The sequence below is a fragment of the Heteronotia binoei genome, chromosome 11, assembly GCF_032191835.1.
Source record: "Heteronotia binoei isolate CCM8104 ecotype False Entrance Well chromosome 11, APGP_CSIRO_Hbin_v1, whole genome shotgun sequence".
In the NCBI taxonomy this organism is placed as follows: domain Eukaryota; kingdom Metazoa; phylum Chordata; class Lepidosauria; order Squamata; family Gekkonidae; genus Heteronotia; species Heteronotia binoei.
Window position 1 is genome coordinate 68768632 of NC_083233.1, and position 25399 is coordinate 68794030.

Genomic DNA, 25399 nt, shown 5'->3' on the forward strand with positions numbered 1-25399 from the left:
ATGGCTGCTAGCTATGCTTGGCACAGTGGGTTAGCTGCGAGGCAGAGGAACGAAGGTTTTCCAAGGACTGCGCTCTGTGGAGGCGTCTTTAGGACATCTCTGTGCAGTTATTCCATATCACATGAGCAAAGTTTTGAGTCCAGTGGCACCCTTAAGATCAACCCAGTTTTAACTTTTATTATTCTGTATGCTAACTGACTGCTATTAAAAAGGTAAAGATAAAGGTAGTCCCCTGTGCAAGCACCAGTCATTTCCAACTCTGGGGTGATGTTGCTTTCACAACATTTCCGCAGCAGACTTTTTACACGGTGCTTTGCCATTGCCTTCCCCAGTCATCTACACTTTCCCCCCAGCAAGCTGGGTACTCATTTGACCGACCTCGGAAGGATGGAAGGCTGAGTCAACCTTGAGCCGGCTACCTGAACACCCAGCTTCCGCCGGGATCGAACTCAGGTCGTGAGCAGAGCTTAGGACTGCAGCACTACAGCTTTAACACTCTGCGCTACGGGGCTCTCTCGACTGCTATTAACAACTGCCTTAATCAAATCTTAACTCTAATTGGCCCCTCCTGGCTCCTCCTCACTGCTACCTATACGTAATGGGTGGTGACTCTGTTTCAATGTATCTGACGAAGTGCACATACACGCAAAAGCATATACCCGGAATAAAAGGTGCCACGGGACTCAAACTTTGTAATATGTTGTCGAAGGCATTTGCGGCCAGAGTCCGTTGGTTGTTGTAAGTTTTCCGGGCTGTGTGGCCGTGGTCTTGGCAATTGTGAGAACTGATGTCTCGTCAGCAACTGTGACTGGCATCCTCAGAGGTGTAACCCAGAAAACTGGAGTTCTCTCTGGGTCAGGTCTCACGATGCCAAGACCACAGCCACACAGCCTAGAAGACCCACAACAATGAATCGACTCAAACTTTGTCCTGCTGCTTCAGACCGACATAGTTACCCACCTGAAATCTATCGCCATATCACTGCTGGAGGTAGTCTGAACAATCTCCACACAACGTTACAAACCACACCGGAGAGCCTGTCTAGCCATATCACGGGGTGGGGGGGGGTAAAATCTCCCCAGCAAGTTTCCCAACTACAAATGTTACCATTTAGCAGAGTCAGCGTTGTGTAATGGGCTAGAGTTTTGGACTAGGATATAGGAAACCCAGGCTTGAAACCCTGCTCTGCCGTAGCAGCGTGATGGGTGACCTTGGGCCACTCCCACACTCTCAGCCTAACCTCACCGTTGCCTGGATAAAATGGAGGAAAGAACCATCAAAGCCACTTTGGGTTCTCGCAAAAGAAGAAAGGCAGCATAGGGTTGCCCAGGGCTCATGTTGTAGCAGGAGCTTCTTTGCATATTAGGCCACACACCCCTTGATGTAGCCAATCCTCCAAGAGGTTACGGGGCTCTTCGTGCAGGGCCTACTGTAAGCACTTGGGAGGATTGGCTACATCGGGGGTGTGTGGCCTAATATGCAGAGGAGTTCCTGCTACAAAAAAAAAAAAACACCCAGGGGTTGCCAACCTTCAGGTGGTATATAAATACACACAACCCATGGTTATAGTGACCAAAATAAGTGTAGTGCCGATTTGGAAATATCCTAGAGATTTTGAGCTCTCATTTATTCATGTTAAACACTCAAGCAGTTGCGAGACGCGTTGGAAGACATCGCTGCAAACGTATTTTGAAACGTTGACGTCTTTTACAATATTTAATGGAGCACCCGACGCTGGAAGAGCAATCAAAGCAGGGCCCTTTAAGTCGACTGCCTACACGTCAGGACTCCTTGTTGGAAGGATTATTTTTTTTGAATGACGTGTCTTTAAATTCGCCTTGCGTTATGCTTGTTAATGGACGAATTATATCCCAAGTTATTTTGGTCACTATAACCATTGGTTGCGTGTACATATATTCCTGAAGTGACCTCTCTCTCTGGTTTATCAGCCTTCAGGTGGTAGCTGGAGATCTCCTGGGATTACTACTGACACCCAGTCGGCAGAGATCAGTTTTCCAGGAGGAAACGGCTGCTTTGGCAGGTGAACCCTAAAGGAACAGCTCCAGTCTTTCTCCGTCCCAGCTACACAAAAACCTCTCTCTGAAAAAAATCACTGGGTTTAAAGGGCTGCCTTTGTCATTTGAGTTGCTCTGGAGCTAAGGGACGCACACCCATCTCTAGTCATTATTTGCGGACTTCACACAAACAAGCAATTGCTACATCCCAGCCTGAGTCTCCCCCTTCTCTTGCTCTTCCAACTTGGTTTTTTTGCAAGCTTAGCTAACCCCCTCATAACCATCCTACCCGAAGCCATAGCAACAAACAAAGGGAAAGCCAGCGTCAGCCTAATCCAAACTTTTCTTCCAATTAAGCTCGGGAGCAGATGTAAAAAACCTGGCCGCTTTCGGAGCCCGTGTATATCGGGGCAAGAACTCTTCTTTCCCCGAGGTTATGTTTCACACCCATAAATACCAAGCTTCGTGTACATACAACTAATAAAACGAAGCTTACATTTGAGGAGCATAAACACTTTGTTCTATCAGCTGCACTGGTGGGGGTTGGGGGAAGGACTGGGGACAATTTGAGCTTGCAAATACAAGCACTGGGCACAAACAGACCGGATTCGCATGTATACAAGAATTGTCCCCAGTGGTGTTATGAGGTCCATCAGCGGCTATCAGCCACAAGGCATAGACGGAACGCTCTGGCTGGGGCGGTGATGCTCTGTATCGGGGTGGCCAAACTGCAGCTCGGGAGTCACGTGTGGCTTAAAGCACCCACCACACTGTTGGCCAACCTGGAAAAGACATTTCTCTCTTTAAATCACTTATCCAAGCCAAGCCAGCAGCTTGGAGAATGCATTTAAAGTTACTTTCTTTCCACCTCTCCTTCCTTCCTTCCTTCCTTCCTTCCTTCCTTCCTTCCTTCCTTCCCTGTTGTTCATGTCTTGTGACTCTCAAACATCTGACATTTATTCTCTGTGGCTCTTATGTTAAACAAGTTTGGCCACCTCTGCTCTGTATTCTTGGTGCTTGTGGAACAACAGCGGGAGGGCTTCTGGAGTTCTGGTCCTGCAGGTGGACTTCCTGATGGCACTGTGACACAGAGTGTTGGACTGGATGGGCCACTGGCCTGATCCAATACGGCTTCTCTCATGTTCATCCAGGTGGAACACTAGGGGTACTTTCACACACGCTAAGTGACACACTTTCAATCCACATTCAATGCACTTTGCAATTGGGTTTTCCGGTGTGAAATGGCAAAAACCGCTTGCAAACAGTTACTGAAGTGGACTGAAATTGCATGATTTAGCATATGTGAAAGCACAGAATGTCTGAGGCAGTGATGCTCTGTATTCTTGGTGCTTGGGGGACAACAGTAGGAGGGCTTCTGGAGTTCTGGCCCTGCTGGTGGACCTCCTGATGACCCCTGGGTTTTGGCCACTGTGTGCTGGATTGCATAGGCCATTGGCCAGATCCAACGTGGCTTCTCTTATGTTCCTATGACTCCTGATTCACGGCTGAATACAGGAGCAGAAGTGAACAACAGATGGGAGGTCAACACAGGTTGCATTGAGGATGGTCCACTCACGCATGCTGCAGTCATCAATGACCAAAACATGCATGCGAACCAAGCTACATTCAATGGGAAGTTGGGACTGATTTGCCCATGATGGAAGACACAGGTCAGGAGATGGGTCCCCACCAATGCTCCCTCTACGCTGAGTTAGTGAGAGCTAGCTCACAGATTTTTAGCCTTCAGCTGACCCATTTTTGTCACAGCTCAGGAAGGAGGACCCCAGAGCACACTAATTTATGCAGCAGCACACCGGCATTTAACGCCAGCAGCTCACAAAGTAGCATTTTTGCTCACAAGACTCTGCTGGTTAGAAGGAACACTGGTCCCCACCCTTTGTCCTATGCAGCAATCATGCACGGGTTGTGGGGCTTCTTCAGCTCCTGGGCATGCAGAGGCTGCTTCAGATCCCCACTGTGGCATGAACGGGGGCGGGGCTTCAGCTAGGACTGCCAGGCAGTTAATAAGAGGGTTGTGGAGGGGGTGGGGGTACAGTCACAGGCAGGGCTTTTCTTGAGCAGGAACACAGTTCCGGCTGGCTTGGCCTCAGGGTGTGGCCTAATACGCAAATGAGTTCCTGCTGGGCTTTTTCTACCAGAAAAAGCCCTGGGTAAACCTGCCCTCTGAGTAGGGTCCCTTGTCCTTTCAGTTAAAAAAAAAAAATCGAGTTTGCCACCAAGGAAGAGCACGTAAAAAAGGCCTGCAGGCAGGCTATCGCGACAGCCAACGGAGAGCAGAAGATATTGAATTTATACCCCGCTCTATACTCTGAATCTCAGAGCAGTCACAATCTCCTTTACCTTCCTCCCCCGCAACAGATAACCTGTATGGTGTGTGGGGCTGAGAGAGCTCTTACAGCAGCTGCCCTTTCAAGGACAACCTCTGCCAGGGCTATGGCTGACCCAAGGCCATTCCAGCAGCTGCAAGTGGAGGAGTGGGGAATCAAACCTGGTTCTCCCAGATAAGAGTCTGCGCGCTTAACCACAACGCTAACCTGGCAGCGTCTGCTCCATACATACACACTGCCAGCCCTGCTACAAGCCAATTTCTCATCCCTTCAGAAGCAGAAATGAAATCCTTCCATTACAGAGGCAGCACTCTCTCCACAGAAGGGGATTACACATTCATGATGAGAGCCGTTTGTTATTCCTCCCCCTCCGCCCCGGATCGGGCAGGTACTTGGCTGCCTTTTTCCAAAAGGGACTGTCGTTCAGTCTGTCTCCCTTCCTCTCGTGCACAAAACCTGGGCTCCAAAATGGAAAGCAGAAGGCGGCACAAAGAAAGCTGTCTGCCAGAGGCTTCCAAGACTAAACAACAAGCGTCTGAAAGAAAGCTCCATTGTCTGCTCTCTGAGGTCCTGTACAAAATACAAGGAAGGGGGGATACGAATCCTCAAAGCCCACCAACACCGAAGGCAACACTGCAATGAACACACTTGACCAGGGGTGGCCAAACTGCGGCTCGGGGGCCACCTGTGGCTCTTTCACACATATTGTGCGGCTCTCAAAGCCCCCACCGCCCTATCGGCCAGCTTGGAGAAGGCATTTCTCTCTTTAAATCACTTCTCCAAGCCAAGTCAGCCAGCGGCTTGGAGAATGCATTTAAGTTTAAAGTTGCTTTCTTTCCACCTTTCCCTTCACCCTCCCCATCTATTTTCTTTCCTTTCTTCCTCTGACATGCATTGTCTTGTGGGCTCTCAAACATTAGGGGAGGGACGGTGGCTCAGTGGTAGAGCATTTGCAGAAGGTCCCAGGTTCAATCCCCAGCATCTCCAACTAAAAAGGGTCCAGGCAAATAGGCATGAAAACCTCAGCTTGAGACCCTGGAGAGCTGCTGCCAGTCTGAGTAGACAATACTGACTTTGATGGATCGAGGGTCTGATTGTATGTGGCTCTTACGTCAAGCAAGTTTGGTCACCCCTGCAATTGACATTTACATACAAGACTGTGCCTCTGAGAACCCGTGTAGGTGCCTTAAACTGAGTCGAACTCTTGATTTATCAAGGCCAGCCTGGTCCATTCTGACTGGCAGCGGCTCTCCAGGTTCTCATGCTCTCTCATCACCTGCTACCTGATCCTTTTAACTGAAGATGCCAGGGGAGACCTTCTATATGCCAAGCAGAGGGTCTCCCACTGAGCCATGGCTCTTAAAGAACACTTTACAAGGGAAATGCCCTTCTAGCAATGCACAACTGTTCCAGAAATACGTGACTGTTCCAATTCACATTTTAGGAGCTACAGCTTACCACTGAGCCTCAGCCTGGGAGCTGAGCCGAAGCTAAATTAACTCTGGAGGGGATTACTCGTCTGGCTTTTGTGTACGTAACAGCACAAACTGCATTGGCCCAAAGCAACACAATGAACTTCAGTGCGTACCTACAACAGCGGCAGCCCGAGAGAGATCCACAACCGCATCTCCTTTAATAAGGAGACAGATGCGCCCTTTGTGATAGCAATTAAAAACCCATCTGCCCACCCACGCTCTGTTGGCACGGCCCATATCGGACTGGATGCGCGCCCCAACAGAAGGAACACCAGGGGGAAACCGAACAATTCCATGCATCCACAGACCGGCTCCGTTCCCACAAATCAAGATCCGGAGACCACCATCATTGCCAATTTAGGAGGAGGTGAGCTTATCTGAGAGTCATGCCCAGGCTGGTTCTGAGAGGCAAGCCTAAAGATTCCACATCTGTGGACGCTTCAGTAGCTCGCAAGGTTCTGTACAGAACCACGGCGATGACACCGTTGCTGAGTGGAAGGCATACAATAACAGCCACATATTTTATAGATATATACACATACATTCAAACAAAGGCAGTTCTTGGATTTTTTTTTTTAATCCCTGCTTGGAGTCTCAGTTTAGTGGGACTCTGAAACGGAACTTGGGGCGGAGCTATGCAAATCAAGGGGCAGGAACAAGGAGGCTGAGTTCTCAGTGGTCCTCATTTCATCCGTACCACAAAAGGACAAAGTGGTCGTGTCCCTGAGTGTGCTACAGCAGCCGTTTCTGTTCTCGAAGATGGCACAGGGACGTGGGGTGGAGACAGATACATACCCATTGCAGTCACTAGCAGAATTGGGCACCTATGGCATTTTGAGAGAAAAAAAGCCTAAAATGGAGCTATGTCTCTGTGACAGATTGGGGGACATGTCACCATCTAGATCATGAGTGTCAAACTTGCAGCCTGGGGGCTAAATTAGGCACCCGGAGGGCTCCTATCCAGCCCCCAAGCAACTGGCTGTCATCTGCTTCCTTCTCCTTCTCTCTTGCTTCCTTCTGCATCACGGCTTGCTTGGCCAAGCTTGCTCAATCACACAGGAGTTACAGAGCAAAACCTCTATTTTTCTCCATTGGCTGAGGCTCCTCCCTTGGGGAGGAATGGGGGGAGGCAGAGCTTGCTTTGCCAAGCTCTCTCAATTGCACAGCAGAACTACTGATGGAGGGAGGGAGGGAAAACTACTGGGGAGGGAGGGAAAGAGCCAGAGCTTCCTCTGCCTAGTTCCCTGGATCCCAAGGGAGAAATACAAAGAAAGCACCTTTATGACCAACAAGTGCTAATGTTTTAAGCATGTTTTATTCTAAATCTATTTTTTAAAAAATATCTGTGTTTGTCTGGGTCCTCTGCTATTTAATCTTAGGTGCACACATGGCCCGGCCTGACAAGGTCTTATTTATGGTCAGATCCACCCCTCATAGCAAATGAGTTTGACACCCTGATCTAGATGGCATGGTCTAATTTGTTCCTTAGTGGCACAGATGAAATGCAGACTGCGATTTGCACTTTACTGCTGCTTCACTTCCCCAGCTCCGCACCGTGCTCCATTTCTGAGTCACACTGAACTGTGACACCAAACATCAATGTCAATAGAAGTCCAAGAACTGGCTTTGTTTATTTGCATGTGTACAGATCTATAAAATCCATGGGCATAGATAGGGGCTCATTATTATGTGCCCGCCGGGCAACCACAGTGTTGCGTCTGTGTTTTGCAAACAGGGTTTACAAAGAACAAGGCAAGGAGAGACATACCACATCCTCCTCTCCCCGCAGTTCCCCACCATAGCGAGAAGCTCCGTATGCCCGTCTCCAACCCACCCCCCACCACTGTGGCTTAATAATTACTAAAAGACAGGATACAAAGTAGATAAAAGAAAAGGAGAAACAGCTGGGGCAGAGAGCTTGAAACACAGGTGCCAGATGCTTCTTAAACATCACCTTTTTTTCAAAAAGAAAAATATCAACAAGTTTCATCCGTGGCAGAAACAGAAGGGTTATTTTTGTGCTTCCTGCAGGAAAGGGAGGACCCCGTCAACAGACAACCAAAATGGACTCACCATGTACATCGGGGAACCACAGAGCGTCGCGGCCATCATGTTATTTTGCAGGTACCGCGCAAATCCAAAATCAGCTGCGTGCAGAATAAAACAAAGCAGGGATGAGGAAGGGAAATTCATACATGCACAACCACACAAGGACAGCGGGAGATACCTGCCCAACGCCCACAGTTCAGCCAGAACCATGGACCGAGCTTTTGTCTCATCTCCCAAATACATGAACCCGTTCACACGCTACTGCAAACGGATGTACATCCTGCATGTACCTACATGGATTCAGAGGGGAAGCCATATTGGTCCAAAGCAACGGAACAAAGTTTATACCCAGAATTAAACTTGGTCAGTCTTAAAGGTGCCACTGGACCCAAACTCTGCTCTACGTGCATCTGTTTGTAAGAAAGAGGCAAAGCATGCTCACTTTACAAATTAAACCAGGGACCAGCACCTGCATAAATGTGGGGTTCAAATCACCCATTCACCTATATGTTGAATGTAACATGAGAAGTGCTCAATCCATGTATAAAGAAAATTCCAGTGTACAATTGTATGCTGATTGTACATGCGTTCAATGTAACTTGTGAACTATGATATCTTTCAAAAGAGACCAATTCCCACATTCAGCTGCAAGAATCAGCAGATTCACGCATAAATACACCAAATGTGTTGGTAAGAGAAGATGGAGGAATATTTTAACCCACGTATTCCCGACAGCTTATATCCCTGGCTGGTCCCCTGCGCCTTTTCAGGGGTTAGATCCCACAGTTTTGTTCTCGCGTAAGGAAAGGCTCTTCCATTCTGCTTGGGGGGAAATGCCTCCACTAGTGGAACAGGCCCACAGGATCCGACCCAAATATTCCAGCTTCATACAAGACTGTTAATTATGGGGTTTTTTGGAGCAGGGACTCCTTTGCATATTAGGCCACACCCACCTGATGTAGCCAATCCTCCAAGAGCTTACAGAGCCTTTAGCACAGGGCCTACTGTAAGCTCTTAGAGAGGACTGGCTACTTCAGGGAGGTGTGGCCTAATGTGCAAAGGAGTTCCTGCTACAAAAAAAGCCCTGCTGTTAATATTCCCCCCCCCCACCTGAAGAAGGCAGCCCTCCACCTTCATTACCTTTGGCTTGTGAATTCTTTAGAAGAATTCTAAATTCCAAAAACCCAGTTGTCTTTTCTGTACAGGTAAAAAAAAAAAAAAAAAGGCCGCAACTATTCAGATCTTCCTTGCAGGAAACAGATCAAGATGGGTAGCCATGTTAAGGCTGCCTGTAGCAGAAGAAAAGAGCAAGATCCAGTAGCAACTTAAAAGACTAACAAAATTTGTGCCAGAGTATGATGAGCTTCCATGTGTCAGTGCTTACACCCCGACACAAATTTTGCTAGTCTTTAAGACGCTACTGGACTCTTGCTCTGTTCTGCTATTTGCAGGGAAGGTTCTCCAATCCCACAATAATTCTACTTCCCCAGAAGGGTAGGATGGGGGACTGATTTTGTCCTGACTGCAGCCATGGCAAATCGCGATTTGAAATCGGAAGGGTGGAAAAGGAGGGCTTTTTGACTCCTTGTGGCTCTTTCCCCTTTCTCCCACGCCCCCAAACAAAACTACCATCCTCAAACTGCTTTTAGGAATAGTTACAGAGACTTCTGTACTTTTCCACCCCCAAAGGGAGTCAAAGTAGCTTGGGGGGATTTGGCAAGGGAAAAAAACCACACACACACACACACACACACAGAAAATTCAATAGTGCCTTTGCTCCCTCACCACCCTCCTTTTTCAGTCGCAGCCCCAATGCATGCATTTTGTAAACAGAAGCACTTTGGAAAAAAAATAGGCACCAGTCTTCCAGCAACAAGTATCTCTGCTTCTACTCATTCTTTTTTATCTGAACCCCCCCCCCAGCACTCAGTGCTTAGCAAATCTCTTTCTTTTGAAGATGTTTGAGTTAAAAGCGGCTTTTCTCAAATTAAGATGTACACCAGTGAAGTCTGTCTTGTCTCATCTACACATTAATCAACTAAAGCGGGGTTGAAAAGCTGTCTAGATGGCTGACGAGACAATAGTTCTGCTTGGAATCGCCAAGCTGTTTTTCTTTTAATCAATGGCCAGTTTCCTCCTAAAGCTGCCAACCTCCAGGTGGTAGCTGGAGATCTCCTAACTGCAGCTGATCTCCACGAGACAGAGATCATAGAATCATAGAGTTGGAAGGGACCTCCAGGGTCATCTAGTCTAACCTCCTGCACAATGCAGGAAACTTACAAATACCTCCCCCTAAATTCGCAGGATCGTCATCACTGTCAGATGGCCATCTAGCCTCTGCTCAAAAACCTCCAAGGAAGGAGAGCCCACCACCTCCCGAGGAAGCCTGTTCCACTGAGGAATCGCTCTAACTGTCAGGAAGTTCTTCCTAATGTTGAGCTGCAAACTCTTTTGATTTAATTTCAACCCATCCATTCCCCTGGAGAAAATGGCTGCTTTGGAGGCGGGCTGTAGGGCATTATACACTGCTGAGATCCCACCTCTCCCCAAAACCCACCCTCTCCCAGCTCCACCCCCAACATCTCCAGGTATTTCCCAAGCTGGAGATGGCAACCCTATTCCTCACACTTCTTCCATGAACCTTCCCAAACATACAGATACCAAAGTCCACAACTTCAGCTAGGTGATAATGGACTGATTCGTTTATAGACACGAGATCCGAAGGGCAGCTTACCGATCTTAATGCGGATGTTATTGGGGTTCGATTTCTTGCCCCCCGCGAAGGAAAGGAGAATATTCTGAGGTTTCAGATCCCGGTGGATTATGCCTTTGCTATGCAACACCTTCATGGCACCAGCGATTTGTTGAAGAAAGAGTCGGATCGTGTCCTCGCTGAGAGTCCTCATACCTGGCGAACGGAAAGAGGTGAACGGTTGCAAAACCCAGAAATCGTTAATGGTTACTCTCAATTATTATGGAGGATTGATATTATCATTAAGTCTCTAGCATTTATAACCTGCCTCTCTGGCTAAACGTAAGTACATACTCATTGTTTACACCATGCTGTACATAAGAACATAAGAGAAGCAATGTTAGATCAAGCCAATGGCCCATCCAGTCCAACACTCTGTGTCACACAGTGGCCAATACACACACACACACTGTGGCTAATAGCCACTGATGGACCTCTGCTCCATATGCTTATCCAATCCCCTCTTGAAGCTGGCTATGCTGGCAGCCGCCACCACCTCCTGTGGCAGTGAATTCCACGTGTTAATCACCCACGTGTTAAGCAATTTCATGGAGTGCCCACGAGTTCTTGTAGTGTGTGAAAGGGAGAAAAGTACTTCTTTCTCTACTTTCTCCATCCCACGCATAATCTTGTAAACCTCTGTCATGTCACCCCACAGTTGACGTTTTTCCAAGCTAAAGAGCCCCAAGCGTTTTAAACCTCCCTTCGTAGGGAAAGTGTTACAATTCTAGAAAAAGCCCAGCAGGGAACTCCTTTGCATATTAGGTCACACCCCTGATGCCAAGCCAGCTGAAACTTCGTTCATACCCCACAAGGACCTGTTTGACTATCGTGACTGTGAGATATTTACTTTAAATAAATATTTTTAATTCACTCTTTTCCCCACCCTCCTGAGGCAGCATACAAAGGCATGAACAATAAGACATCACATGTCTAAAAATAACACAGATAAAGTTTAAGAAGATAAAGGACACATGTCCACAGTTGTTGAGTGTTACTTCTAGCACAAGCCAGAAAGAACAGAATCGTCAGACAAAGCTCTAGCACAGGGGCTCCCAACCTTTTCGAGTCTGTGAGCATCTTTGGATGCTGACAGGGAAAAAAGGTCTTTACCATAGAGCAGGGGTGGCCAACGGTAGCTCTCCAGATGTTTTTGCCTACAGCCCCAGTCATTGGCCATGCTGGCTGGGGCTAATGGAAGTTGTAGGCAAAAAAACATCTGGAGAGCTACCGTTGGCCACCCCTGCCATAGAGATTAGGGGAATTTCCTAGACCATTGCCCAGAAGTGATGTCACATCCTCCCCAACCTTCACTCTCAAAATCTCCCAATGCCTGTCAAGGTAGTGTCAGCAACCCTACCACAACATTACACTGGCTCAGTTCCACTAAGGTATACCAACAGAGCTCCAGTCATTCTCTCTCAGCCTAAACTACCTCACAGGGGACTGTAGTGAAGCTAGAATGGGAGTAAGAGACACGTACATCACCCTAAGCTCCTTGGAAGAAGTGGAGGGTGGCGGATTCAAATCAAGTATACAATATGCTTCCATATGGTAGACTCCTAAAATCACAGTGCTGGAAGGGGCCATAGAGGCCATCTAGTCCAACCCCCTGCTCAATGCTGGATCAGCCTAGAACATCCCTGGTAAGTGTTTGTCCAGCTGCTGCTTCAAGACTGCCAGTAAGGAGAAGCTTACCACCTCCCTAGGCAGCTGATTCCACTTTTGAACAACTTTTACTATAAAAAATGTTTTTGCTAATACCCATCCAGTACCTTCCCACCGTTAACTTAGCCCCATTTCCATGAGTCCTATCCCGTTTCCAACAGGAGCAGCTCCCTGCCCTCATCTAGGTGACAGCCCTTCATATACTTCAAGAAAGCAATTGTTCCCCCCTCAGCCTCCTCTTCTCCAGACTAAACATGGTATTCTCAGCTCCTCTGATCAAGAAGGTATCCTCCCATTCATAATTTCAGGCAGCTATGGCTCCTACCTGAGCCTTTTCAGTGATGGCCCCTCAAACATCACAACATGCCAGGAAGGGTTCCTGTTTGCTAATTTTCAGAAGATGATGTGAGGCACATTAGTTTCGGAGGGCTTTTAATTAGGGTTCAGACTGTATAAAAGTGATACACTGGTCATTCTTCACAATCCCTATTTATAAATCAGTCAGACAGTCAAAAATTTATCGTGTATAGACATTGCTTAACAGTTACAGTTGCTTAAGTCCCCTTGTGAAGAAAGACAAAATCGAAATATTTCAGACCAAAATGTGAGTCCTTCAAGATCTCACACACATATATTGGTCACTGTGTGACACAGAGTGTTGGACTGGATGGGCCATTGGCCTGATCCAACATGGCTTCTCTTATGTTCTTATGTGACACAAAATGTTGGACTGGATGAGCCATTGGCCTGATCCAACATGGCTTCTCTTATGTTCTTTTGTAACACAGAGTGTTGGACTGGATGGGCCATTGGCCTGAACCAACATGGCTTCTCTTATGTGACACAGAATGTTGGACTGGATAGGCCATTTGCCTGATCCAACACGGCTTCTCTTATGTTCTTATGTGACACAGAATGTTGGACTGGATGGGCCATTTGCCTGATCCAACATGGCTTCTCTTATGTTCCTATGTAACACAGAGTGTTGGACTGGATGGGCCATTGGCCTGATCCAACATGGCTTCTCTTATGTTCAAAGAAACACCTATGCTGGAGTTGCAGAAATATGGTGGCGGGTAGAAGTATTGAAATACAAGACAGAAGCCATGTTGGATCAGGCCAATGGTCCATCCAGTCCAACACACTGTGTCACACAGTGGCCGAAAAAACCAGGTGCCTTCAGGAGGTCTATCAGTGGGGCCAGGACACTACCATTGATTCAGCCTGCTAAAAATTCCACAAGTCAGTCAGGAGCCTGGCTTGCAATCATAGGAAAGTGAAACACACCCAAGATGTCAAAAGAAGCCCTCAGGCAACCAAATGTGACCAGCCTGGTCATGAGGTGTGCTGCGAACGGGTACAGGTGACACTTCCAAAAGGCCTCCGAGAGTCACAAGGCCCAGCCATTCCTCAAGCCTCTGCCTCCACATAGCGAAGAGAAGTCAGGCTCACAAGATATGTGGTCTCCTCAGGTAAACAATCCAAACCTCTCTCTCACAAACCCATGTGATGAAGTAGAAAAGAGTGACAGCCAAGCAGCGCTGTAAAGGCTAACAAAATTTGTGGCAGGGTATGCGTTTTTTGTGAGTCACTGCTCACTTCTTCAGATACCAGTGACTCACGAAAGCTCATCCCTTGTCACAGATTTTGCTAGCCTTAAGGTATTGCTGGACTCTTGCTCTTTTCTACTGCTTCAGGCAGACTAACATGGCTACTCACCTTCATTTATCTACATGTGGTAAAAGCTGTGTGGCTTTGTTGCCGCTTAACCTGCCGCATTTTAAATGACAGCCAAGAACTTAAAAAAAAAATTAGAACCTAAACCCTGCTTTTATGCCCACTGGGAACCAAAAGTGTCTCACAGCAACCCCTGTGAAGTAGGTCAGATAAAAAGAGAGAACGACTTGCCCAAGGTCACCCATCAAGCTTCCATAGAAGAGTAGGAATTTGAACCTGCATATGAACATATGAAGCTGCCTTATACTGAATCAGACCCTCGGTATTGACTACTCAGACTGGCAGCAGCTCTCCAGGGTCTCAAGCTGAGGTTTTTCATGCCTACTTGTCTGGACCCTTTTTAGTTGGAGATGTTGGGTATTGAACTTGGGACCTTCTGCTTACCAAGCAGATGCTCTACCACTGAGCCACCGTCCCTCCCCTTCAGTGGCTCTTCAGGGTCTCAAGCTGAGTTTTTTCACTCCTAGTCTGGACCCTTTTTAGTTGGAGATGCCGGGGATTGAACCTGGGACCTCCTGCTTACCAAGCAGATGCTCTACCACTGAGCCACTGTCCCTCCCTTTAGACATATGAACCTATATGAACATATGGAGCTGCCTTATATTGAATCAGACCCTCGGTCCATCAAAGTCAGTATTGTCTACTCAGATGGGCAGCGGCTCTCCAGAGTCTCAAAAGCTGAGGTTTTTCACACCTACTTGCCTGGACCCTTTTTAGTTGGAGATGCCAGGGATTGAATCTGGGACCTTCTGCTTACCAAGCAAATGCTCTACCACTGAGCCACCGTCCCTCCCCTTTAGTGGCTCTCCAGGGTCTCAAGCTGAGGTTTTTCACACCTACTTGCCTGGACCCTTTTTAGTTGGAGACGCCGGGGATTGAACCTGGGACCTTCTGCTTACCAAGCAGATACTCTACCACTGAGCCACCGTCCCTCCCCTTTAGTGGCTCTCTAGGGTCTCAAGCTGAGGTTTTTCATGCCTACTTGCCTGGACCCCTTTTAGTTGGGTGATGCCAGGGATTGAACCTGGGACCTTCTGCTTACCACGCAGATGCTCTACCACTAAGCCACTGTCCCTCCCCAGTTCAGAAGACAAACCTTGGTCTTGTCATCTGTTTTCAGTCTGTGCTTTCTGCCATTTTGAGAGGATGCAAAGAAAGCCACCTCATAATGAGGCAGAACATCTAGCCCAGGATTGGCTACGGGGACCAGATCCACATGAAGCTGGAGATTGTACTGTTGTAAAGGTTTACCACAGCCCAGTCTCCAACGATGTGTAGGTGTAGAACTGAAGGGCTTTGATCTCAATCAGAGCAATGAGTCTGAATGCGTGCTGTGATCCAGAACAGGCTTCCCCAGGAGGTTGTGGGCTCTCCTACTTTCAAAGTTTTTAAGTAGAGCTCAGATAGCCATCTGACAGCAATGCTGATTCTGTGAATTAGGCAGATCATGGCCCTTTCTTACACGCCCAGGGAAATGGTGACTGTCACTTTGGAGTCAGTCAGCAATTTTTTTCCAAGTCAGTTTGGCCAAGGATCCTGGAGATTTTTGCCATCTTCTGGGCCTGGAGCAGGTGTTACTGGGGATGTATGTGGGGGAGATATTTGTGAATTTCCTACATTGTGCAGGGGGTTGGACTGGATGACCCTGGAAGTCCCTTCCACTTATGTTATTCTATGATTCTAAGTCAGGGGTAGGGAACGTTGGCTCTCCAGATGTTTTTTTGCCTACACTCCCATCAGCCCCAGCTACCCCTGTTCTAAGATATGGAGTCACGGGTGATTTAACGCATAGAACTAGTGGGCAAGAAAGGAACAATGAACCCTACAAGTAAAACCAAAAAGGTCTCTTCCCAGCTGCTTTTTGTGCAACAAACCTTAGTTCCAGTCTTGAAGTCAAAACGGTGGAAAAACATACATTTCAGAAAGGTTCAGTACTACCCATCGAGCTATCCTTCCTCTGCCTTTTTCCACCCCCCACGAACCTGGATTCCAAACTTGGTTCAGAATCCTGGTTAGCAGAGGGTAAGTAACTCTGGTTCACCTGGGTGACTATTCATACCCCACGAGTAAGCAGATTTTAGTCTTTAACTGTGATTCCGCACACAAGACGGCAGGGGAAAGGAGCAAGTTGTATGCCCAGTCCAGGCAACAAGCCAAGTTGTGCACTTTTTACTTAACTGCTACATGAGTTGACTGAATGCAGCTTTCAAGTTTACCATGACTTATGGGGGGGTGGGGAGGACTCAAAGTACAAGAAGTCAGGAAAACTTAAAGCACGGTGATGTCACATTGTGAAGTCGGACACTACGAAGTAGACATATGGGTGCTGTTTTCATTGGCAGTATCTAGTTCTCGCAATACCTTCTTGCAGTAGCTAGTTCGGCTCTGAGCTGTAGGCTCTGCCTCCTTCCCCGCCCCCTTCCAACTACCCTAAATGCAGAATTTTGAATTATTTTTTCACTCACGGGGTTCGCATGGCCTTGTTAACACTTCGCACGCTGGTTGCTATCCCTGGCAAACGGTCGTTGCGCATTTTGCATTTGGGCCTGAACTAATCATTCACAAAACCCTCAACGTCAGCCTTGGAGTAAATACGAATTTAGCTTTTTAATCCTTCAGTTCCAGCAGATCAACATGAAAGAACCTCAAAGAGCGTCTGACAGAACTCTCCCCCCTCTTTTTTTTTCCTCTCCCACAAGTCAACCAAGCTAAAATTCACAAAAAAAGGGGGACGACAAAGTAGATTAACGTTGTTTGTTTAAACGGGAACCAAAAATCGGAGGAGAAAGAGATTAATAGACACGAAGAGACAGCTTTAATCTTTTAGTTAGCATGCAAGACTAAATGCCTTTTTTTTTTAAAGTGGAACTGGGGGGAAAAGCTGGGGGAGAGGAATGAACTCCTAACTGCAAGTGCATTTTTAAAAAGCTAAAAAACCAGGCAGGATGCTACTGTGTCTCCGCGAATGCTGCAAATGTTCGTTTAGAACTTTATGACTGCAAGAATCCCTGGATGAAACAATGTGGTTGGGACCCTGCAACAGCTGCACTCTCTCCCTACTGCAAAAAGCAATGCCGGATTAAACCCTGTGGAGGCCCCTAGGCAGTCAAAATCTTGGGGGGCCCCTAGCAAATTGTCTCAGAGTCTGAGGGCCAGCCCCGCCGCTCACGGCCCCCACTGCAGCCTGCAGGCACCTTCTTAGGGGGAGGGACGGTGGCTCAGTGGTAGAGCATCTGCTTGGTAAGCAGAAGGTCCCAGGTTCAATCCCCGGCATCTCCAACTAAAGAGGGACCAGGCAAATAGGAGTGAAAAACCTCAGCTGAGACCCTGGAGAGCCACTGCCAGTCTGACAATACTGACTTGATAGACCAAGGGTCTGATTCAGTATAAGGCAGTTTCATATGTTCATATGTTCTTAAAAGCCCCTAAGCTGCAGGGGAGAGGCAGAGAGAGGCAAACTTGCCGACAACACCAGCAGCCGCCGCACCAAGCAAGAGGGGCAAAGAGCAGCTCAGTTGTTGGCTGCGTGTGCAGGCTGGGAGGGCTGCAAGCAGGGGGGAAACCGGGGGAAAGCTGGCCTGGGGCCCCTAAAGGCATGGAGGCCCACAGGCTGGCGCCTACTTGGCCTAATTGTTAAGCCAGCTCTAGCAAAAAGCCTTCCTTGTCTCAATACAATTTGCAGTGGGGGGAAGCATAGGGAGGCAGGAGTTCCCCCGATTTCAGAGCCCCCAACCCGCTACCACTCAGCTGACCGGTGAGGGGAGCTCTATCCCCAAAGAGTGCAAGAATGCCCATAATGTGCCCAGCATGACAACGTCACCCGGGAGTGAAGTTATCGCGCCGGGCACATTGCTGCGGAGACGCTCTATCACTTGGAGGAAAACCCTATGATAACCACAGAGTTTTCCCCCAAGTAATAGAGAATCCCCCACCAGCAATGTGCCCAGTGCAATGACATCGCTTCCGGCACCATGCACATGAAGAGGATCCCCTGCCAGTAGAACCCAGCAACCCTAATAGTGATGAATGGAAATAGATTCACAGGACCTGAACCAATCACAATAATCGAGAATGGGCTTCAGGTAAGTAACAGGTTCAAATCCCCGCTTGCACACAACAGAATCTTGGACCAATCAGAGATTATGACGGCATTTGGGAAAGGATGGAGCCCACATATATCACCCTAAGCATTCTGAAAGTGGCACGGAATGACTGGCTAAATGAGGGGGGGGGGGAACCCTCCAAAAAGTAGAGATGCCAGCTCTGGGTGGAAAATATCTGGGAATTTGGGGGGGGGGGGTGGAGCCAGGGGAGGGTGGGGTTTGGGGAAGAGAGGGACCTCAGCAGGTTATAAGGCCATAAAGTCCACCCTCCAAAGACATCATTTTCTCCAGGAGAACTGACCTCTGTTGCCTGGAGGTTAGTTATAATAGCGGGAGATCTCCAGGCTCTTCCATGGAATCACAGAGTTGGAAGCGACCTCCAGGGTCACCCAGTCCAACCCCCTGCACAATGCAGGAAACTCACAAATATCACCTCCACCTAGATTCACAGGATCCGCATTGCTGTCAGATGGCCATCCAGCCTCTGTTTAAAAACCTCCAAAGAAGGGGAGCCCACCCCCCCCCCCCCCCGAGGAAGCCTGTTCCACTGAGGAACCATTCTAACTGTCAGGAAGTTCTTCCTAACGTTTAGCAGAAAATCTTCTGATTTAATTTGAACCTGTTAGTTCTGGTCTGACTTTCTGGGGCCACAGAAAACAATTCTGCACCATCCTCTAGATAACAGCCCTTCATGTACTTGAAGATGGTAATCATATCACCTCTCAGCTGCCTCCTCTCCAAGCTAAACATGCCCAGCTCCTTCAATCTTTCTTTGTAGGACTTTGTCTCCACACCCCTCACCATCTTCATCGCCCTCCTCTGGACCCCTTCCAGCTTGTCTATATCCTTCTTAAAATGTGGTGCCCAAAACTGAACACAATATTCCAGGTGAGGTCTTACCAGAACAGAGTAAAGCAATACCATCTCTTCATGTGATCTGGACACTATACTTCTGTTAATACAGCCCAAAATTGAATTTGCGTTTTCAGCCACCGCATCACAATGTTGACTCATGTTCAGCATACAGTCTACTAAGACCCCTAGATCCTTTTCGCGCATACTACTGTCCAAACAAGTCCCCCCATCCTACAACCATGCATGGGATTTTTCCTACCTAAATGCAGAGCTTTACATTTATCCCTGCTAAAATTCATTTTATTGGTTTCAGCCCCATTTTCCAGCCTGTCAAAATCATCCTGTATCCTATTTCTGTCTTCTACTGTATTTGCAACCCCTCCCAATTTAGTATCATCTGCAAATTTAATAAGCATTCCCTCGATTCCTTCATCCAAATCATTGATAAAGATGTCGAACAAAACAGGTCCCATGCCAGATCTTTGAGGCACTCCACTTGTCACTCCTCTCCAAGAGGATGAGGAACCATTCACAAGCACTCTTTGGGTGCGATCTGTCAACCAGTTACAGATCCACTTAACGGTAATAGGATCCAGACCACATTTTACCAACTTGTCAACAAGGATAGTCTGTGGAACCTTATCAAAAGCCTTACTGAAATCAAGATGTCTACAGCATTCCCCTGATCCAGCAAGGTAGTCACTTGTCTCAAAAAAAAAAAAGGGATCAGGTTAATGAGCCCCCCAAAAGGTTGTCCCCTGTGCAAGCACCAGTCATTTCTGACTCTGGGGTAATGTTGCTTTCACAACATTTTCACGGCAGACTTTTTACGGGGTGCCATTGCCTTCCCCAGTCATCTGCACTTTCCCCCCAGCAAGCTGGGGACTCATTTTACCGACCTCGCAAGGATGGAAGGCCGAGTCAACCTCGAGAAGGCTACCTGGACCCAGCTTCCACCGGGATTGAACTCAGGTCGTGAGCAGAGGTTAGGACTGCTGTACCGCAGCTTTACCACTCTGCGCCACGGGGTTCAAAAGGGACATTAATTTCTTTCAGCATTTAAAAAAATTGGATCGATGCCAAATTCTCACTAGGCACCGAGGAACGTTTCCTGCATCCAACAGGCCCCCATTGCTAAGCCTCGCCTAAGGCTTATCGTTGTTACTATCCAGACTTCACAAGTAAATTAACTCATTTGCAATATCTGTATTAAGCAGAAAGCAACTGCTGAAAGCAGCCCTCTCCCTATCGGCTGTCTCTGACCTAGATCACAGGCAACCCGCAAATCACACAAGCCAGTTCTCAAGGGCTGGAAGAAAACACTTTCCCATTGATCCACGGGGAGGGGAAGTCTTCGGAGGTGTTGCGGTCCTCAAACCATCTGCGCTACTGGTTCTTGCTTTCCCCCAGCATGTGATCTTTCTTAGGTCACCTCTCTCCCTGAGAAACTAAGCCACCGTTTGACCTGTGCCAGAATGCAGCTCACATGACAGAATGCGCCTTTTGTGTACCTTTTTTTTAAAAAAAATCCTCACCAGGGCTTTTTTTTGTAGATAAAGCCCATAAGGCAGGGGGTGTCGAACTCATTTGTTTTGCGGGCCAGATCTGACATAAATGAGATCTTGTCGGGCCAGGCCATGTTAGGCTGGGGCCATGTGCGTACCTATTTAAGATTAGGTGGCAAAGATGTAAACTTTACAAAGGACGCAGGCAAACAAAATTAAAAGGGTTTAAAAAAAAAAAACCCCTTAATATTAAAAATGCTTAAAAGTGGTTTCTTTGTATTTCTTCCATGGGACCCAGGGAACTAGGCAAAGGAAGCGCTGGCTCTTTCCTTCCTTCCCCAGGGGGCCAAGAGGGGGAGGATCCTCAGCCAATAGAAGGAAGAGAGGCTTGGCTCAGTAGCTCTGTTGTGTGATTGAGAGAGCCCGGCAAAGCAAGCTCTCCCTACCTCCATCCTCAGCCAACGGAGAAAACAGAGGTTTTGCTGTGTAGCTCCTGTGTGATTGGGCAAGCCTTGCGAAGCAAGCTGTGATGCAGAAAGAAGCAAGAGAGAGGGAGAAGGAGGCAGATAAGAGCTAGTTGCTCGGGGGTCTGATTCGGCCCTCGGGTTGCATGTCTGACACCCCTGCCATAGGGAACTCATTTGCATATTAGGCCACACACCCTGCCACCAAGCCAGCCGGAATTGCATTCCTGTGCGTTCCTGCTCAAAAAAAAGCCCCGACCCTCACACATAGAAAGCTGGTAGAAAAGTGTTTCACTTTAGCCCTTCTCAATTGGAGGCTAATTTTCTAGGTGTGCGGCATAAGGACATAACAGAAGCCATGTTGGATAAGGCAAGTGGCCCATCCAGTCCAACATTCTGTCACACAGTGGCAACCCCCCTCCAGAAAAAAACAGGTGCCATCAGGAGGTCCCACCAGTGGGGCCAGACACTAAAAGCCCTCCCACTGTCCCCACCCCCCCAGCACCAAGAATACAGAGCATCAGTGCCACAGACAGAGACTTCCATCTATACCCTGTAGCTAATAGCCACTGATAGACCTATGCTTCATATGCTTATCCAGTCCCCTCTTGAAGCTGTCTATGCATGTGGCTGCCACCACCTCCTGTGGCAGTTATTTGCACCACGAAGGAAGAAGACTGCAGATTTATACCCCGCCCTTCTCTCTGAATCAGAGACCGGCTTACAATCTCCTATATCTTCGTCCCCCACAACAGACACCCTGTGAGGTGGGTGGGGCTGAGAGGGCTCTCCCAGCAGCTGCCCTTTCAAGGACAACTCTTGTGAAAGCTGTGGCTGACCCAAGGCCATTCCAGCAACTGCAAGTGGAGGAGTGGGGAATCAAACCCAGTTCTCCCAGTTAAGAGTCCACACACTTAACCACTACACCAAACTGGAATATTCACTCTCTGACTCCCATGAGCTCTTTCCCACAGTGGTAAAGAATCAGGCACAGGTTTACCACCTTGGTGAGAACTATTACTCATCTGCTAGGACTTCTACCTGCAGGTCACAGGAAAAAATATTGTTTGCCGTGCCCTGCGCTTCTGAGTCAATCCCAATTACATGGGGTTTCTCCGTGCCTGGAGATGCCAGAAACAGCGGGAGAGGAGTGCCACCCTTCACATTAGGGACAGGGCAAATATCGAGACTGCCCTAACAGCTTGCAAAAGTGCTCCTGACCCACTAAACCGGAGCTGATCTTCTTAAGAGGTGTCTAAGCTCTGATTTGGCATTGTAAATTGACAAGCCCCCATACGGGCAAAGCCTGTAACTAGTTTGCCAACCTCCAAGTGCTGGTTGGAGATCTCCTAGGATCAGGGGTGGAATTCTAGCAGGAGCTCCTTTGCATATTAGGCCGCACCCTCCTGATGTAGCCAATCCTCCAAGAGCTTACAAAAAAGAGCCTTGTAAACTCTTGGAGGATTGGCTACATTGCGGTAGTGGTGGCCTAATATGCAAAGGAGCTCCTGCTAGAATTCCATCCCTACCTAGGATTACAACTGATTTCCAGGCAACAGAGACCAGTTCCCCCGGAGAAAAATGAGCACTTTGGAAGATGGATTCAACAGCATTGTACCATTGCCCTCCTCAGGCTCCACCCCCCCCAAATCTCTAGGTATTTCTCAACTCAGAGCTGTCAATCCTACCCATTAGACTAGAGATGCCAGACTAGGGAACCCCCACTTTCAGGCCCCACCTCTCCACTCCCAAATAGGGAAGAATGCAGAAGTTATACGCAGTGTGCCTATGTGACCCGGAAGCAGTGCTGGATAAAACCCTGTGGAGGCCTCTAGGCAGTCAAAATCTTGGAGGCCACCTTCTATCCACCCCTCCCCCCATTACTTAACCCCCGCCGGTGTTATTAACTCAATTTACTAATATTTAAAGGTACCCTTAACTAATAAACAAGAAAACGAAAAAAAATAACATTCTCCTTTCCTCTAAAACTTAATCATTATCAAAAATTGTCCAATAACCTTTTATCTTCCACTCTTTTTCTACATATCTTCTAAATTTTTTCCATTCCGCCTTAAAAACTTCTAGATCATAGTCTCTTAAAGTTCTTGTTAATTTGTCCATTTCACTCCATGTCATAACTTTTGTAATCCAATCCCATTTCTCTGGTATTTTTTCTTGCTTCACAACTGCGCATACAATGTCCTTGCCGCTGAAAGCAAGTCCCAAATTATAGTTCTATCTTCTTTTGGAAATTTTTCCATTTGTAATCCCAACAGAAAAGGTAATATATGGGATAGATTAAAAAAAAAAGGAAGTTATTAATGTTACAAAAATTGAGATTGATACCATATGTTACCAAATAAAATTGTTTAAAACCGAAAATCTTGGAGGCCACTTGCAAGTTATCTCAGGGTTAGAGCACCACCACCCACGGCCCCTGTTGCAGCCTGCAGGCACCTTCTGAAAAGCCCCTTTCACAAAGCTGGGGGGAGAGGCAGAGAGAGGCAAACTTGGCAACAATGCCAGCAGCAGCCGACCAGGCAAGTTGGGCTCAGTTTCTGGCTACGCGTTCAGGCTGGGAGGGCAGCAAGCAGGGGGAAATTGGCGGGGGGGGGGGGGAAGCTGGCCCGGGGCCCCTAAGGGCACGGGGGCCCATAGACCAGTGCCTACTTGGCCTAATTGTTAATCCCGCCCTGCCTGGAAGTGACATAGGAAAGTCAGGGGTGATGCTCTGGTTTTTGGGGGGACGTCTATGGTAGAAAGGCTGCAGTGGGGACTATGGCAGTGGGGCGGGCGCTCAGACTCTGAGATAATTTGCAAGGGTCACCCCAAGATTTCAGCTGTCTAGGGGCCTCCACAGGGTTTAATCCGGCACTGAGCAAGAAGCAGAACCGGGGGCACCGATTACTCCCCCAGCTGATAAAAGCCCCTCCAAGGACTCTGAACTGCCAAGAACGGCACACTCTGCAAGGGTGGCCTCCTAAGGGTGCCAGGCCTCTCATTATAGGAGGCGTCCCCATGCCATTTCCCTTTGATGCCCAACACTGTCCTGGGCACCAGCAGAAGGAACTGAGGGTGGGGAGGAAAAGGGTGATGGCCAGTGCACTTCTAGGTTAAACCAAAAGGGACACAGGATGCTATAGCATTCCCCAAAAAACGCTATACCTCCAGGAGGGCAGACCGGGCAAGCGGTTTGTTATGAGGCCTCTTGGGACCTGCAGCCCAGATTGAAAACTTTTTCATTCGCTCACTTCTTTTGCAAAAGAAAGAATTCTCATGGTGTACTTACTGTGCAAGTAATCTGCCAGATCACCCCCATTGCAGTACTAGGAGAAAGGGGGGGAGGGGAGAGAGACAGAAGAGAGAGAAAAGCAAATGAGATTGATTTTGTTTTACGTGAACAACCAGCACAAGTGTTATTTATGTAAATGCTTAAATACCATTTTCCCAAAATCATCAAGGTGGCTCTAGACCAAAGGTAAATCTTGGACTATTTTCTGTCTAAATTGTCAATCAGGAGGTGGTGGCAGCTGCAAGCATAGCCGTCTTCAAGAAGGGACTGGATCAACATATGGAGCAGAGGTCCATCAGTGGCTATCAGCCACAGCGTATTGTTGGAATTCTCTGTCTGGGGCAGTGATGCTCTGTATTCTTGGTGCTTGGGAGGGGCAACAGCGTGAGGACTTCAAGTGTCCTGGCCCCACTGGTGGACCTCCTGATGGTGCCAGGTTTTATTGGCCACTGTGTGACACAGAGTGTTGGACTGGATGGGCCATTGGCCTGATCCAACATGGCTTCTCTTATGCTCCTAATCAGAGCAAACAATTGCTGTGAAAGGTACAGAAATCCTGATTCATTAGGAAGTAGATTTTTTTTTTAAAAAAATGCTAATTATTGTAATATAAAAACTGAACTGCAGACATTGTCTCCTATCAGAATGCCCCTCCGAAGAGCCTGCATGCTGCCATATATCTGTGAGTCATTTAAAAAAACCCACATAAAGTATTTTGGCATTATCATTTCAATCCTATACAAATGTACAACTTAGAAGTAAGAACATCAGAAGAGCCTGGCTGGATCAGACCAGTGGTCCATCTAGACCAGCATCCTGTCTCAAACAGTGGCCACCCAGTTCCTCTAGAGGCCCACCAACAGGGTATAGAAGGCCTTCATAAGACCATCAGAAGAGCCCTGCTGGTTCAGACCAATGGTCCATCTAGATCAGCATCCTGTCTCAAACAGTGGCCAACCAGTTCCTCTAGAGGCCCACCAACAGGGCATAGAAGGCCTTCATAAGACCATCAGAAGAGCCCTGCTGGTTCAGACCAATGGTCCATCTAGACCAGCATCCTGTCTCAAACAGTGGCCAACCAGTTCCTTTAGAGGCCCACCAACAGGGCATAGAAGGCCTTCATAACACCATCAGAA

At 47.9% G+C, this 25399-nt stretch overlaps 1 protein-coding gene across 1 annotated transcript in view; it reads right to left on the reverse strand.

Moving 5' to 3' along the window:
- The window catches only part of ULK1 (unc-51 like autophagy activating kinase 1), a 147357-nt gene that overhangs the window by 93516 nt on the left and 28442 nt on the right, over positions 1–25399 (reverse strand). The window contains exons 5-7 of the mRNA XM_060249366.1: positions 24261–24297; positions 10622–10795; positions 7912–7985 (exon numbers count right to left, since the gene is read on the reverse strand). Coding sequence (XP_060105349.1) covers positions 7912–7985; positions 10622–10795; positions 24261–24297 — 285 coding nt within the window. The remainder of the gene's footprint in view (positions 1–7911; positions 7986–10621; positions 10796–24260; positions 24298–25399) is intronic.